General features: G+C 44.3%; 1 protein-coding gene across 3 annotated transcripts in view; it reads left to right on the top strand.

The window, feature by feature from the left end:
* The first annotated feature begins 440 nt into the window (after positions 1–440).
* LOC144680024 (uncharacterized) overlaps positions 441–18180 on the top strand; it is a 147638-nt gene continuing 129898 nt past the window's right edge. For 2 of the 3 annotated variants that reach the window (XR_013576475.1, XM_078541112.1), the window contains exon 1: positions 441–1026. Coding sequence is in view for 2 of the 3 variants with exons in the window: in XM_078541112.1 (XP_078397238.1) it covers positions 936–1026 (91 nt within the window). In the remaining variant the exon portion in view is untranslated. The remainder of the gene's footprint in view (positions 1027–18180) is intronic. The other variant, XM_078541113.1, reaches the window with a different exon arrangement.

Below are 18180 nucleotides of genomic sequence, written 5' to 3'. Positions count from 1 at the left end.
ATTACCATATTCACTTCTCTCTCATATGCCTATCTAGTAACCTGCTGAATGTATCTGTTATTCACCTCAACTATTCCATGTGGTAGCAAGTTCCACATTCTCACCACATTCTGAGTACAGGTTCTTATCCCTCTGAATTCCCTATTGGGTTTCAGTCACTAATCTGTTAGCAACTTGAGGCAATTCACCACTTTCGATGTATCTCTTCCTGACTATAAATTGCTGTTCGATTTGCACCCTGTTAATGGTTTGTGTCCTTTGAACTTCATTGTTGCTTCAGCAAAATCTGGTCCCATATATTTCAACGCCCCCCCCCGCCCCCCCCCCCCCACCTCACCCTACCCTCCGCCCACCAACACACACATAAATTGAAACATGAGACAGTAACTGTGAGAAAGCCAGTTGTTTCTGACAGACCACAGGTTTAAATTAAAGAGGGCACGAGGGGGCATCTTAAGTAATAGCTGTCGGGAGCTGGGCTGCTCTTCCTATTGTGCAGTTCTTCTCCTGACAGTCCATTATCAGTCAGAGCAATGTAAATCAATCCATCTTTAGTCAGGCGGATTACCCTGTTCATATGGCAACCGATCACAACACAGTGCACATCATTGTGTCTTTGCTGAGGCGGAAACAAGGTTAATGGGGGATAAAGTTGTCCGGGTTTTTGTGAAAACAGCTCAGTTGCTTCACTGCCTTGCTTGCCCCAAGCTGCGGAACAGTTCCTATTTGCTGCTCCCTCTCCCAGGTGCAGTGCACAGAGAGAAAGAGAGAGAGAGAGAGAGGGGGAACACCCAGAGCCGCCTTCTTGAAGTTTTAGTTATTTTTTTGTTGCCAACTTCGGTTCTTTGGACCTTTTCTTCCCCCCCCACCTCAGTGCATTTATTTTTTTTTTGCCCGGTTGCAGGCTGTTTGTTTTATTTTTTGGAGCAGGCTCGATGGGCTGTTCAAGCAGCACTCAAACCCAGCTACAGGATAGTAACAGACCAAGCTCCAAACTGGAGGACAGGAATGGAGGCAGCAAATGTGGTGAGTTTTCCCTCAGTCTTACCTGAGTTTGGGATGACCGATAACCAAATACTCTGGATTTCCACATTAACACAGCTTATAGCTGCTCTGGTTCCACAGTATATTTATTTAATGTTTGTAAATGATTTTTAAAAATATACAACATCTGTACGGTATTGGGACATCAGCGAAAGTCACATGTTCTTATTTATCGTGTGCCAAAGGCTTTTTTAAAAAAAATTCTCTTCTGGAGTCTTGTTTTTGGCTACATTGAATGAAGTTGATCACCGACTTAGAATCAGAGGAGAAAGAAATATCAACTGTATCAGGACAGGGAGATGATCAGGTCACTCACCATTGAGTGAGAGTAAAAAACAGCACTGAAAATAACACAGCGCAGAGGGAGATCCCAAAGCACTTGGGCAGAAAGAAAGACTCGCATTTACATAGTGCCTTTCACAACCTTGAACATCCTGAAGCACTTTACAGCCAACTAAGTGCTTTTAAAATTAGTCACTGTTGTAATATAGAAAACATGGCAACTAATTTGTACACAGCAAGCTCCCACAACAGTAGCCAGATAGTCTGCTTTCAGTGAATTTGGTTAAGAGGAGAATTTCCATGCTTTTCCTCAAAATAGTGCCAAGGGGTATTTTATATCCACCTGACTTGATAGGGTGGATACCCAGAGGATGTTTCCTCTTGTCGGGGAGACTAAAACTAGGGGACGTAGTTTTAAAATAAGAGGTCTCCCTTTTAAGACAGAGATGAGGAGAAACGTTTTCTCCCAAAGGGTCGTTGGTGTGTGGAATTCTCTTCCCCGGGAAATAGTGAAGACTGGATCTTTGAATTTATTCAAGGCAGGGTTAGAGAGATTTTTGCTAGCTAAGGGAGTCAAGGGTAATGGACAGGCACGGAAGTGGGGCTGAGGCCCCAACCAGGTCAGCCTTGATCTGATTGAATGGTGGAGCAGGCTCGAAGGGTCAAATGGCCTACTCCTGCTCCGATGTTCCTATATTCCTGAGAGACCACACCGGGCCTCGATTTAATGTTTCAACTCCCACGATGCAGCACTCCCTCAGTATTACCCTAATGAGTGTCTGCCTGCCAGCATCTCTGACGGTTCTGCAGCTCCTTCAGGCCAGCACTGGGAAGTGCCAGCCTGGATTTTGTGCTTAAGACCCACAACCTCCTTACGCAGAGGTGAGAATGCTACCCACTGAGCCACAGCTGAACCCAAGTTGAACAGATACTGAGCGAGGCAAGGGATCCCTGTGGAGAGAACCGGATCTCCGAGTGCCGAGATACAAATCCCTGACCGCAGAGAGCACAAAGCAAGAGATAAATAGATCACATTGTACAATCAGATCCTGGAAGGTAGACCCATCATTCACTGTGGAGGCAGCACAGCCAATGCAGACAGATTCCCAAATTGATGGACTACCGGGTAAAGGGGGGGGAGAGAGAGAGGGAAAGGAAGGAAGAAAATGAGAGATAGGAGGAAAGAAAGAGAGAGGGAAGAGGAGAAAAAGAAAGAATGACTCATATTTATATAATGCCAGTCATGACCACTGAATGCACTAAAGTGCTTTACAGCCAATCAACTATTTTTGAAGTGTGGTCACTGTTGTAATGTAGGAAATGTGGCGGCCATTTTGCACACAGAAAGTTCCCACAAACGTCAATGTGAAAATGACCAAAAAAATCAATTTTTATGATGCCAATTGAGGGATAAAGATTGGCCAGGACATTGGAGATAACTTCTTTGCTCTTTGTTTAAATAGTGCCACGGGATCTGCTACATCCACTTGAAGGGGCAAGATGGGTATCAGTTTAACGTCTCGTCTAGAAGGCAATCCCTCCATTAGTGCAGCACTCACGCAGTACTGCCCTGGAGTGTTAGTCTTGATTTTTGTGCTCAAGTCCTGGAGTGGGACTCGGACAGGAACAGAAAATCAAGATTGGGGACTGTTAAAGTTGACTGCTGAGCACAGCCCAAGGCAAGGGGGGAAATTGATAAATGCAAAATACCACAAGCTACAGATGGATAAATGACATTCAGTCCAACAAGCTCATTCCAAAGGCCAAATACTATTCATTTTATCATGGACGATGCCCAAACCCCATTTAATACTCTGAGAAAAACTTTTGTGAAGGTTATCAGAATCCATCAAATTAAACAGATACCACAGAATACCTGTAGACAGCACCTTCCAAATCCACCACCTCTACCACCTAGAAGGACAAGGGCAGCAGATACATGGGAACACCACCGCCTACAAGTTCCCCTCCAACCCATACGTCATCCTGACTTGGAACTATATCGCTGTTCCTTCACTGTCGTTGGGTCCAAATCCTGGAATTCCACTCCTAACAGCACTGTGGGTGTACCTACACCACATGTACTGCAGCGGTTCAAGAAGGCAGCTCACCACCAGCTTCTCAAGGGCAATTAAGGACGGGAATAAATGCTGGCCCAGCCAGCGAAGCCCACATCCCATGAAAGAATATTTTAAAAAACCACCTAACAACCAACATTAGATGTCATAGACAAAAGACCGACTTGATATGATGTTGCCAAGAGCAAAATAGAAGAATATGTTAGTCTGGTTAGATGAAGAGGAGTGGGACGGGGCCTGTATACAGCTTAAACACCAGTGTAGGTCAGTTGGGTCAAATGGCTTGTTTCTGTGCGGTGGACTCAATGTAATTCTTTAACAATGTAATTCTTTAACATTCACTCTTCTATTATTGGAAGCTGTTTTTTCAGCAGCTGAGGCTCTAAGCTTTGGAATTCTCTTAAGCTCCCTTAAACGGTGACTACATTTCAAAAGTATTTCATGGGGTGAATTTTCTCCCTATTGGGGGTGCTGAGTGGGCGGGCGTGCTGAGTGGGCGGGCGTGCTGAGTGGGCGGGCGTGCTGAGTGGGCGGGCGTGCTGAGTCGGCGGGCGTGCTGAGTGGGCGGGTGTGCTGAGTGGGCGGGCGTGCTGAGTGGGCGGGCGTGCTGAGTGGGCGGGCGTGCTGAGTGGGCGGGTGTGCTGAGTGGGCGGGCATGCACGTCGCCATTTTACATGGGCCGGCCAATTAAGGCCCATCCAGTGTGACGCCCGCCTGGAAGCGCTGAGCTCTCCCTGTGCAGGCGGGGGGTGGCGGGGGGGAGGAGGGAGAGTCGGGGCCTGCTCTCTTACACGCATGTGCATGAAAGAGCATAGAAATCTCCCTGAGGCACAGAGCTGCCCCAGGGAGATTAGTTTGATTATTAGTATTTGAAATAGAGAAAAAAAAAATTATTTAGACATGTCCCCTCATGTGACAGTGTCATACGACCTGGAACATGTCAATGAATTTTAATAAAAATTTTGATTTAATTTACAAAGCCTTCATAAGACCTCATCCCGCCTGTGGATGAGGTTCCATGATAAAAGCGAAGGCCGCCTGGGCTCTTCGCCTGCCCCCCCCGCCAACCTTAAGGTTGGACGGGCAGCTCTGTCAATCCTTTTAATTGCCATTTAAATGGTCTTAATGGGCCTTTGACAGTTCGGCGGGTGCACAGCCGACTCCAGTGTGCGCCCACTGAACTGAAGATCTGACTGACGCGCGGTGACATCGGGAAGCACGCCTGACATCACCGTGCATCATTTTACATGTCAACGAGCGGAGCCCGCCCCCGCACGCCGAACAGAAGATTTAGGCCCATTTGTTGTAAATCACGTGGTGACGTCCCGAAGTTGTGAAAGGTGCTATAGAGATGCAAGTCCTTTTTTTAGACTTCCCTGCATCTCTACCTCTCCCTCTTCTCTTAATTTGGCCCTCATAATCCAACTCTTCCATTACCTTTTTGGTCACCATTCCTAATAACTTCGTATGTGTCAGGTTTTGTTTGCTAATTGCCTTGCTGTGCTAAAGGCGCTTTGCAAATGCAAGTTGTTGTTGGCTCAGTCGCCCGGCACGGAGAGAAAGAATAGGGATTAAAGTGAGAATATTAAGCAGAGCAAAATATAATGGAAAATGAATGAACTTCCAGGAATGATCTCCCATCCTGAACTAGAGACAGATGAAGCAAAATATGAATTATAGTCAACAGTTACTTTTCTTCATTTATAGCCACAGCAGTTGTGAAACATTTTGTGTAATTTTCACAGTAACACAGGCCTTTCTGACCAGCTGGCCCAGAGTGACCATCATATTCATTCTAATAAATGTTTTTACTAAAATTACATAAAATAAACAGCACGTAAATAGGCCATTCGGTCCAACTGGTCTATCCCAGTGTTTATACTCTACACGAGCCTTTTCCCACCTTAATTCATCTTATTTTTATTCATTTACGGGATGTGGGCGTTGCTGGCTGGACCAGCATTTATTGCCCATCCATAATTGCCCTTGAGAAGGTGGTGGTGGTGAGCTGGATTCTTGAACCATTGCAGTTCCTATAATGTGGGTACACCCACAGTGCGGATAGGGAGAGAGTTCCAGGATTTTGACTCAGTGACAGTGAAGGAACGGCAATATATTTCCAAGTCAGGATGGTGAGTGGCTTGGAGGGGAACTTCCCGGTGGTGGTGTTCCTATGTATCTACTGCCCTTGTCCTTCTATATGGTAGTGGTCATGGGCTTGGAAGGTGCTGTCTAAAGAGCCTTAGTGAATTCCTGTAGTGCAACTTGTAGATGGTACACACTGCTGCTACTGTGCGTCGGTGGTGGAGGGAGTGAATGTTTGTGGGTGTGGTGCCAAGCAAGCAGGCTGCTTTGTTCTGGATGGTGTCAAGCTTCTAAAGTGTTGTGGGAGCTGCACTCATTCAGGCAAGTGGGGAGTATTCCATCACACTCCTGACTTGTGCCTTGTAGATGGTGGACAGGCTTTGGGGAGTCAGGAGGTGAGTTACTAGTCGCATGATTGCTGGCCTCTGACCTGCTCTTGTAGCCACAGTATTTATATGGCTAGTCCAGTTCAGTTTCTTGTCAATGGTAATTCCAAGGATGTTGATAGTGGGAGATTCAGCGATGGCAAAGCCATTGAATGTCAAGAGGCGATGGGTAGATTCTCTCATGTTGCAGATGGCCATTGCCTGGCACTTGTGTGGTGTGAATGTTACTTGGCACTTGTCAGCCCAAACCTGGATATTGTCCAGGTCTTGCTGCATTTGGGCATGGACTGCGTCAGTATCTGAGGAGTCGCAAATGGTGCTGAACATTGTGCAATCATCAGCGAACATCCCCACTTCTGACCTTATGATGGAAGCAGCTGAAGATGGTTGGGCCTAGGACACTACCCTGAGGAACTCCTACAAGTTATGTCCTGGAACTGAGATGATTAACCTCCAACAACCACAACCATCTTCCTTTGTGCTAGGTATGACTCCAACCAGTGGAGAGTTTCCCCCCGATTCCCATTGCCCCCACTTTCCCAATGGCTCCTTGATGCCACACTCAGTTAAATGCTGCCTTGATGTCAAGGGCAGTCACTCTCACCTCACCTCTGGAGTTCAACTCTTTTGTCCATATTTGAACCAAGGCCGTAATGAGGTCAGGAGCTGAGTGGCCCTGGCCGAACCCAAACTGGGCATCAGTGAGTAGGTTATTGCCACGAAAGTGCCATTTGATAGCACGGTCGATGACCACTTCTATCACTTCCATCGAGAGTAGACTGATGAGGCAGTAATTGGCCGGCTCGGATTTGTCCTGCTTTTCCTGTAGAGGACATACCTGGGCAATTTTCCACGTTGCCCCATTAACACAACAGTTCCAAAGGAGAGTCATATTAGACTTGAAACATTAACTCTGTTCCTCTCTCCACAGAGAGACCTGCTGCCAGACCTGCTGAATTTTTCCGGCAATTTCTGTTTTTATTTCCCATTAACATGTCCTTGTATTTCTCTCTCCTCCAGCTTTCCCTTAAATGCATCAATGCTATTCACTTCAACTAAGCGCTCTGTTCATGAGTTCCACATTCTCACCACTCTCCAAATAAGGACCCCTGGGGGGGATTTTCCCCTTGTCGGACGGGTGTGGTGGGCAGAGAGCTGCCCCAGGGAGCCGAAGATTTCTAACATTGAAAATAAAGATTTTAAAATTAAGGTAAACATGTCCCCTCATGTGACCCTGTCACACAAGCAGGGACATATGAAAAATGAGATTTAAAATTTTTAATTTTATCTTTAATTAACATCGGAAATCTCGTCCCGCCCATGGATGAGGTTTCCTCAAAAATCCAAAGGCCACTTGGCCTTTTCGCCCGCCCACCAACCGTAAGATTTGATGGGCAGGGAAAAATTCAACTTCATTCATTATTTAGCGGGCTTACCAGACCTCTTAATTGTCGGCGGGCGCGCTGCCGACTCCCACGCATAACCGCCGATCAAAATATCGCACGAGTGCGCGATGACGTCAGGACGCTCACCCGACGTCATCGCGTGTTATTTCACGCTCGTGCATGTCGGGCGCGCGCCCGCATGCCAAGCTGAATATCCAGACCCTGGCTTTGGACTCCACTGCAAGGGGGAACATCATTGACAGGGTCTCCTTTGTCTCTGTTGTAATGTAGGAAACACGGCAGCCAATTTGCTCACAGCAGGATTACATAATCAGCAATATGGTAATGATCAGATAATCTGCTTTTAGTGATGTAGCTCAAGGGATAAATATTGGCCAGGGCACTGAGGACACTCCCAGCTCTTCTTTGAAATAGTGTTATGGGATCCATTATATTCATCCAAGAGGGGAAACAGCCTCAGTTTAACGTCTCATCTGAAAGAGGGCACCTCTGATTTTGTAGATCTTCTTCAGCACGACGCTGGAGTATCAACTTGGATGATGTGCTCGAATCTCTGGATTGGGACTTTAACCCAGTATGGGAGCGGTCATGCAAATCAACAGCTGTGCAGACTATAGCAGCAAATGGAAAGCCAAAGCCTCATCAGTCTACTTTCAATCATCAGCAAAGTGATAGAAGGTGTCATCAACAGTATTATCAAGCAGCACATACCAACAACCTACACACCAATGCTCAGTTTGGGTTCTACCACAGCCGCTCTCTTCTAGATCTCATTGCAGCCATGGCCCAAACATGGACAAAAGAGCTGAATTGAAGAGGTGAGAGTGACTGCCCTTGACATTAAGGCAGCATTTGCCTGAGTGTGGCATCAAGGAGCCCCAGCAAAACTGGAGTCAATGGGAATCAGGGGGTATCTCCACTGGTTGGAGTCATACCTAGGAAGATTGTTATGTTGGTTGGAGGTCAGTCATCTCAGTCCCAGGACATCACTGCAGGAGTTCCTCAGGATAGTGTCCTCGGCCCAACCATCTTCAGCTGCTTCAGCAATGACCTTGCTTCCATCATAAGGTCAGAGTGGGGATGTTCGCTGATGATTGCACAATGTTCAGCACCGTTAGTGACTCCTCAGATACTGAAGCAGTCCATGTCCAAATGCAGCAAGACCTGGACAACAATCGGACTTAGGCTGACAAGTGCTAACATTCACACCACACAAGTACCAGGCAATGACCATCTCCAACAAGGGAGAGTCTAACTATTTCCCCTTGACATTCAATGGCATTACCATCACTGAACCCCCCACTATCAACATCCTGGGGGTTACCATTGACCAGAAACTGAACTGGACTAGCCATTTAAATACTGTGGCAACAAGATTAGGTCAGAGGCTAGGAATCCTGACAACGTCAGACAACATTTGTTCATTCTGGAATTTGCAACATGCAACATTTCCCAGCTTCTAAATTGACTATCGGTGAAATGGTCTGAGTTTTGATGCTTTTCCAAAAGACTTTCAAACAAACATGAGCTTGAATTATGGAAGAACTCCTTTAAAATATTAACAACTTTTCTATTGTTAAGTGCCTGGTTAAACAACCTGTGTGATTAACAGCAATTATAACGTCTTTGTTTTCCTTTATGTCAACAAAGGTTATCTATTGAAAACAAATTTCTTCCCTCTGAATTGAAATGTTAAAAGGGTTTGCTGCAAAATCTTATTGTCCAAATTGATTTTGTGCATTAAGGGGTTTTGTTCATTAAAAACTGGGAAACTGCAGACGATGAACCTTTAGAGCATTTTACAAGGAAATTTCTGTTTGTTTTCATATTTAAGATCTCTATAAGTTGACATTGTCACTTCTTTCCTTCCAATATGTAATACATCACACTTGCCCACATTAAATGTATCTGCCATTGTTCTGATTTTGCCCAGTGTATTGTTTCCCCAGCTGTCTGCTAAAATTCATTTGCCTTTTCCAGTTTTTAATTAGCTTCAAATCTGATCAACCAACCCAGTTTATGAATCAAAATCACTGGTGCAAGTTAGGAACACGAGTGGTTGAAACAGTAAATACTGCAGCTTATTCCTCATAATTTGTCACTCCATCCCAACTCTAGGAACCTTTTTTAAATTCTTTCATGAGATGTTGCTGGTTAGGCCAGCATTTATTGCCCATCCATAATTCCCCTTGAGAAGGTGATGGTGAGCTTGCCTTCTTGAACCACTGCAGTTCATGTGGTATGGATACACCCACAGTGCTGTTAGGGAGGGAGTTCCAGGATTTGGACTCAGCAACAGTGAAGGAACAGCAGTATATTTCCAACTCAGAATGATGAGTGGCTCGGAGAAGATCTTGCAGGTGGAGGTGTTTCCTTGTATTTGCCGCCCTTGTCCTTCTAGTTGGTAAAGGTTGTGGGTTTGGAAGGTGCTGTCGCAGGATCTTTGGTGAATTCCTGCAGCGCATCTTGTAGATGGTACACACAGCTGCTACTGTGCGTCGGTGGTGAAGGGAGTGAATGTTGAAGGTGGTGGATGGGGTGCCAGTCAAACGTGCTGATTTGTCCTGGATGCTGTCGAGCTTGAGTGTTGTTGGAGCTGCACTCATCCAGGCAAGTGGGAGATATTCCATCACACTCCTGACTTGTGCCTTGTAGACGGTGGACAGACTTTTAGGAAATCAGGAGGTGAGTTACTCACAGCAGAATTCCCAGCCTCTGACCTGCTCTTGCAGCCACAGTATTTGAATGGTTAGTCCAGTTCAGCTTGTGGTCAATGGTAACCCCCAGGATGTTGATAGTGTCCCCCCAGCGTTCAGCTAATTTAAACTCTCAAGTTGTTATTTCAGTTTGTGAATGAAATTAAATTTTGACATTCGATTTATTGTGAAGCATTAGCAGAAACAAAAATCTGTGTACTGAAGTCTGCGGTTGACCAGAAACTGCTGAGAATGGGTAGCTTGTCGAGCAACATCAAGTAAAGAATTATAAAGAGATAGTGCTGCAAAACCCAGCAGGTCAGTTAGCACCTGTGCAGAGAAACAGGGAGGTGGAGCTGACTTTTACTGGCCCCTAGGAGGCGGAGAGAGACACAGGGGAGAGCTGGTTTAATTGTGGGGAACAATGTCAGTTTGGCTCCCCAACCATGTCCCTCTGTCAGAAAATTTTATCAACAGCCTGACTGGAATCGGGCAGGCTGCCCATCCCAAGGAGGCGGGCAGCCAGGTTGCATATGTAACAGCCCGATTAAGGACATTTTACTGAGCTGTCAGTACTTTGCTGATGGCGATTAACCCCCTATCCCCCAGTCTCGTAAGGAGGCCACCAGCAAAATGGAGGCAGCCTGCCAGCGGCCCACCTGGGAGTGGAGCAGAGCAAGGTGGGGGTCACAGGCAGGTCAACCCCCACCCCCCCCAACCCCCCCTTCCTGGCCCCAGCAACGGTCTCCGATTGGATTTCCCCTCCAACGCTCAGCCCTGTATTTTTTTTTTAAGATTTTGTTTTCGTATCTGTTGAAGGCAGCAGGTGTCCAGGTGCCTCAAGCAGTGACCACCGCTCCTCTGATCAGGCCAGCAGCTCTTGGGAGTGGACTGCTGCCCTGAATAGAATTGCAACCACTTAATTGGCTGCCACCCGTAAAATTTGGCGTGAAAGTCCCACCGGCATGCGTGCGTGCCGATGACAAGCATCTCCTTCCAATATCAGAGCATCCACTCGATCAGTAAGGTTCTGACCAAACCTTTCAGGTCTAAGACCTTTCATAACTCCAGCACAGCTAAGGGAGAGCTCCCCTGATCATCTTCAAATAGTGCCATGGGATTTATTACTCCTAACCCTAACTTCTTCTTCTCTCTCTCCATATATGCTGCCTGATCTAATGAGCACTTCCAACATTTTCTCTTTATATTTTAGGTTTTCGACAGCTGCAGTGTTTTACTTTTGGTATCAGGGAGAGTAAAATGAGTTAATGTGCGACTCCACCAGAACTAGGCTGGCAAAACCCTTTACATTTAGTTCAGAGGCAGCATTACAGACAAAATACTGGCCTATCTTTCTCTTTCAGATAATCTGCTGTGTGTTCCAACAGTAAAAAAAATATAACTACACCCTTGGTTTAATTATGCACTCGATCCATCTGTTGTCTGTCAGCTGAATTAGTTTGATCGGCAATTACTTTTATTTATAGGCAGGCTTTCAAGCTTATTTTGCAGGATGTATTTGTCCCACTTGGCGAATTGCTTGTTGACTAATTTGTGACCCTTGTGGCCTGTTTCAGCCATAATCGAGATCTGATTCCACTAAAGAGATCTCCAATTAGTTCATGTTACAAGATGAATTATTCATGTTTTTCTCTCTACCAAAGGATTATCGTCATCTCATTTATTGGGACCGCTGACTCTCTGTAAACGAAGCAGACATGTATTCGTCTATTGGCCATGATGGCAGTGATGCTTGAGCCCACTGCACAACAACAACTTGTAATTATATAGTGCTTTTAATGTGGTGGTTTGCCCCAAGGTGCTTCACAGGAATGTTATCAGGCAAAACTTGATACTGAGCCACCTAAGGAGATATTTGGACTGGTGATCAAAAGCTTGGTCAAAGAGGTAGGTTTTAAAGAGTCCCTTAAAGTAGAAAAGGTAGTGAGATATGTAAGATCCTGAGGGGACTTGATAGAGTAGATACCAGGAGAATGTTTCCTCTTGTAGGGGAGACCAAAACTAGGGGACACAGTTTAAAAACCCTTTTAAGATAGCGATGAGGAGGATTTTTTTTTCCCTCAAACGGTTATTAGTCTGTGGAATTCTCTTCCCCTGAGAGCGGTGATGGCTGAGTCATTGAATTTATTCAAGGCAGAGTTAGACAGATTATTGATAGACAAGGGGTATGGAGGGAGAGTAGCAGACAGGAAAGTGGAGTTGAAACCACAATCAGAGCGGTCAAGATCTTATTGATTGGCAGAGCAGACTCGAAAGGGCCAAATGGCCCACTTCTGCTCCTTAATCCTATGTTCCTATGAGACAGAGTGGTTTGTGGAGGGAATTCCTGAATTCAGGGCCTCTGTAACTGAAGCCACGGCTGCCAATGATGAAGTGACTAAAGTCAGTGGGCATAAGAGGCAGAATCTTTAATTACAAAGAATTTGAACAGTGTACTCTTCTCACAGATGTTACTGCCGCTGCCTTCATCTGCCTCAGCATTTAGTTTAACATAACACAGTTTCCACTTCTCCCTCTAGGTCTTTCCACATTGACCTGCTGCAGAGTAAATGGCAAATTAAATTCAATGTAGCAAAGTAGGAGGGATTTAGAAGGAGGGATAATGAGGCCATTTATGTCTTGGAAGGTAATATGCTAAATGGAGTGGAAAGAGAATTGGGAATACAGATACACAAATCCCTCTCTCCGATCCTCGGGTGTTGCTAAATTATCAAACTCTTTATCGACATCCAGTACCGGATGGGCAGAAATGTCCTCCAGTTAAATATTGGGAAGACTAAAGCCATTGCCTTCAGTCCCTGCTCCAAACTCTAGCTCCTTATCTCCTTCACTATAGACTCCATCCCTCTCCCTGGCAACTGACTGAGACTAAAGCGGATTGTCTACAACAGTGGTGCCATATTTGGCCCCAAGGTGAGTTTCTGATTACATATTCATGCCACCACTAAGACCGCCTATTTCCACCTCAAGAACATCATGCAACTTCGTCCTGGCTCTGTTCATCTGCTGCCGATCTCTGCTCATTTTCGCTACCTCTAGACTTGACTATTCCAACACACTCTTGGCTGGTCTCCCATATGCTACCCTCTGTAAATTTGAGGTCATCCAAAACTCTGCTACCTGTGTCATAACGCGTACCAAGTCCAGTTCACCTACCACCCTTGTTCCCATTGGCCAACGTTGGTTCCCAGTCCAGCAATGCCTTGATTTTAAAATTATCATCCCTGTCTTCAAATCTCTCCATGCTCTCCCACCTCCCAAACTCCTCTAGCCCCACAATCCTCTGACATTGTTTTCCCTTTATATTGGTACTCGTGCGAAGTGTCTTAATGAGTAAAGCTTTGATATGTCTCTTTTTCCGAAAAGGATATTTGTTGCATTTGAGAAAATGCAGGAAAGATTACAAGGATATTTAACAGAATTGAGAGAATTGATGAGGGATTTTTTTCTATCGAAAAGGGTAGACAAAGAGGAGATTTAACATAGGTCTTTACAATGCCCAAAGAGGAATACAACTCTTTCAATGGTCTTGTGGGTAATTTCAGAATCTGGTGTGGTGATAAGCCTTGTAAAATAACAAGCTGCAAGGTTTGATCCTCAATCGATGCTGAGTTAGTTGATCTGAGGTGTTTCATTGATTGGACTCCTGCAGTTGGCAAAATATAATTGTTTCATTGTTGACCTGCATCAGAGAACATCAATGAACAGAGCTTTAAAGTCATGATTATACATGTGCTGTTGGCTCTGATTTAACCACTGGCAGACTCAAATCAAACCCCCGATGTCAATAGACAGCAATACAAACTGTTCACTAGACTGTAAGCGGAATGCAATCCCATTAGAATGACTTTGTACGTAAACCTATAATGTGTGACCATAGGAACCAGATCCACGTTTGAACTCCCTAGTGTGTCCCTCTTAAAGTAAACTCATCTTAATCTCTGAGTTACAAGGCCTTCACTGTCTACATGTTTGCTCACTAATGGCTCATTTAATCACTATTGTATTTCTATTTGCACAGATCTTTTAGTCGTCTGTACAACACACAAAAATAAGTGGATAATAGGATCAGGAGGAAGCCATTCAGCTCCTCAACTCTGTTACGCCATCCAATTTGGGGAGGTGGTGGTGTAATGATATTGTCACTGGACTAGTGATCCAAGACCCAGGGTAATGCTCTGGGGACCCGGGTTGGAATCTCACCATGACAGATGGTGAAATTTGAATTCAATAAAAAATAATCTGGAATAAAGTCTAATGATGAGCATGAAACCATTGTTGGTTGTCGTAAAACTCTATCTGGTTCACTAATGTCTTTTAGGGAAGAAAATCTGTCGCCCTTACCTGGCCTGGCCTACATGTGACTCCAGACCCACAGCAATGTGGTTGACTCTTACATGCCCTCTGAAATGGCCCAGCAAGCCACTCAGTTCTCAAGGAAACTTAGGGATGGGCAATAAATGCTGGCCTAGCCAGTGACACCCGCATCCCATGAACAAATATTAAAATAATTAGATCATGGCTGACCTGTATCTTGAATATGTACAGCTCAAAACAACTGTGCATGTAACAAAATACCTGCTCATGTAAAAGAGCTTTATTGTGGATAGAGCGGAAGTATATAGCACGCTGTCTGGTAGTTCTCAAGCTACAGTTAATTATGGTACTGTTGTTCGACAAAACATTGTCATATGAACGTGATGACACAAGTGCCTCTGTCCACACAAAGTTCCAACTTGAAAGGTTTTTCCCAAGGCACTGTCGGTGGACCGGAGATTATTTTGGGAATACAGAGGCTTAACCGTACCATGTTCTGTCTGGCTTCTTGTGATATCCGGGAAGGTCAATGGCCAGAAATAAAAGTGATAATTTTAGTTGTCCGGATTTGCAATGATCTCCATAAGTTGCTGAGGTGCACTCAGGGTTGCCAGTCCTCCAGAATGCCACAGCTTCAAGAATTTACATGTTAATCAGTAGATGAGGGCTATTGAGGGCAACACCCAGGAGAAAATAGTCATAGGGCATTAATCAAAATGTTTTTTTCTTTTTGTTGAACACTTTTGAAAAAAATTATTGGAGGTGAGGAGAAAAGACTGTTTGATTGACGATCAAGAACCATCCAATCAAATAATGAAGAGTCTGTTCTTGTTCCAGCATTTTTTTACTCTTTCATGGGATGTGGACATCGCATCCCTCCATTTTTCCCTAGGCCTGATTAGAATTTCCGGTCACATGAGTGCAAAAGCGCAGCCCTGCTGGTGGGAGGAAGCTCCAAGCTTAAATCAGGTGCTTTTCTCTAAGAAAGGAATTACAATATGAGGAAGAGTCTCCTTAACGACTGTTGCACACTTCCTATTGTCTGGTTACAGAAGCCTGGAGAAGGTTGACTGCTTGCACTGTCTATTAGAAAAGAAACACTTGCGTTTCTTTCATGATCTCAGTACATTCCAAAGCACTTTACAGCCAATGAAGCCCTTCTGAAGTGTGGTCACTGTTGTAATGTAGGAAGCGTGGCAGCCAATTTACACGCAGCAAGCTCCCACGAACAGCAATAATGACAACGAGCAGGTAAACTGTTCTTTCGGTCATAAATATTGACCACAACACCCTACTCTTCTTCAAAGTGGTGCTATGGGATCTTTCCATTCAGCTGAGAGGGCAGGCAGGGCCTCAGTTTAACGTTTCATCTGAGAGACAGCATCTCCTCCATCTCACATTTCTGTTCTTTATAACTCTTGGGTACGACATTGGCTGTAAAGTGCTTTGAGATGTCCTGAGATTGTGACAGGTGATATATAAATGCAAGTTTTTCTTTTTTTTTCTTTATAGCAACAAAGTTGCAGTTCTAATGCGTGAGGTAACAGCTCTCAGTTCTCCACACACACAGCTGTCAGCAGTGTAGTTTCTATCAGGCTGAACAATCAAACAACATTTTGTCCAGGGATTAAAAGCTATTTATGTTTCTGATTTTCTTTGGGCAGAACCATGTCAGGTCAATAAACTTGCAAAGATGTGATTCCAATAAAATGGAACAAGTCTGCTTAATAAATTAATACTACTGGAGCCGGATTTTGCCAAGTGTTAAAAAAGGGGCTTACCAATCTCACTGTTATTGTTGCCTGTCAGAGATGTTTTATTCTGTACCAAGTTTTAATAACAACAGGAACCAGTGAAGCTCAAAGAAACTCAGGAAGAAAAATTGAATATGATTAGCTTCAGCTTTATATGACGTTTTTCACGACCACTGGACATCCCAAAGCACTTTCCAAAGAAGTGCAAGTGTGGTTGCTGTTGTAATGTAGGAAATGCTGCAGTCAGTTTGCACTCAGCAACTCCCACAAACAACAATGTGAGAATGACCAGATGGTCTGTTTCTTTGTGATGTTGATTGAGGTAAATATCGGGCAGGAGAATAAGAATAACGCCCCTGCTCTTCAAAATAGGGCCATCGGATCTTTCACATGCACCCAAGCAAGAAGATGGGACTTCAGTTTAATGTCTCATCCAAAATACAGCACCTCCAACAGTGCAGCACTCCCTCACTACTGCACTGGAGCATGAGCCTGGATTTTTATGCTCAAACACTTGTTACGATCTTGTCAGAGACCATTAACTTTACAGAAATCCAAACACCCCATAATTAACTGGCAGAATTATACCACAAGATTTCACTTTTAAACAAAAACAAACTTTTATTGCACATAAGAACATGAGTATTAACAAAGCAAGCACCGTTATCTTATTTAGTTTATAATTACTTATGCTATGAATTCAGTTCTACTTTTTACTCCCCATTCTCCGCCCTCTCCCAGCCCCCAAGAATTCCCTTAAACATTACAAGAATCCTGAAAGTTCATTCACTTCTTTACGGACCAACCCACAAGGTATGCCACAGCTCTCCAGAATTCACTTTAATTCTCCTCAGTGTTCTAGCTATTCTCCAAGGTAATATTTTATGGAGATCTATTCGATTAGATTTTTGGCTAAACAACCCTCCAACTTTTATTTAACACTTCATAAATGTGGATGCTGCAGCCCCTTGTCTGGTTGCCAACAGATACCCAACTGCCTTCTCTCAATTTCCAAGTTAACTCTGCTGACTGCTTTCTGCCACAAGGCTCTGTGAGGACCACTGTAGATTTCTTCCTCTAGCTGCAAACTAGGAAAAACTTTTGGATGCTTTTTCCCTCATAAAATCCAAACTGAGCTTGAGCCCCACCTGCATTCCACGTGGTGAACAATAAAGTTATTTTCTCTGCTTAAAGTGCAGGACTAATGAACATTCAACACCAGGCTCTCAATCCAGTGAGCCGCAGGCTACACCAAAGCAAAGCTACATCTGCATTCTGTGAGAAACACTCAGCTAAATTTAAACAAAGAACATTCTACCCCCACGGTCCATCTCTGCCAACATGGCATGCTTTGGGATGCCCACAAACAGAAATCTTTTTTATATTCGTTCATGGGATGTAAGCATCGCTATTGCCCATCCCTAATTGCCCTTGTTCATAGGGAATTTAAGAGTCAACCACATTGGTGTGGGTCTGGAGTCACATGTAGGCCAGGCCAGGTAAGGGCAGCAGATTTCCTTCCCTAAAGGGAACAAGATGGGTTTTTTTTTTTGTTATGACAATCGGCAATAGTTTCGTGATCATCATCAGACTTTTAATTCCAGATTTTTATTGAATTCAAATTTCACCATCTGCCATGGTAGGATTCAAACCTAGAGCATTACAATATTAGTCCAGTGACAATACCACTATACCACCGCCTCCCATAGAAATGTAGACTACTAATTTTACATTCAACACAACTCTTTGATTCTGTAATCCCTATGAATAACTTTAATCCAAAAGGGAGTTTTATGACCCTCTTCCAGAATTGCTAGCTTTTAGCTACTTCTATGGAGATAATGATAGACACTCTGGCTCTACTAAGAGGTCCAGAACTGAGTCATCATTATTTGGTGTTTACACTTCTAGCTCTGACCTAGAAGATAAACACAACAAGTTAGCTTTTAACTGTAATTAGTTCTAAACTTGTTTGAAGTGCCTTCACCTGAGTTACCTATCAATTTCCTAACCAGGTGACAACATTTATCTACAGTTAAAACTTTAATTCCTAAAACTAAAAGTTGTATTCTAAAACATATGAATTAAGAACTAGATATTTGCAATGCCTT

The sequence above is a fragment of the Cetorhinus maximus genome, chromosome 4, assembly GCF_964194155.1.
Source record: "Cetorhinus maximus chromosome 4, sCetMax3.hap1.1, whole genome shotgun sequence".
NCBI lineage: Eukaryota > Metazoa > Chordata > Chondrichthyes > Lamniformes > Cetorhinidae > Cetorhinus > Cetorhinus maximus.
The sequence above is the reverse complement of the archived record's forward strand: the minus strand, read 5'-3'. Positions and strand labels throughout refer to the sequence as shown.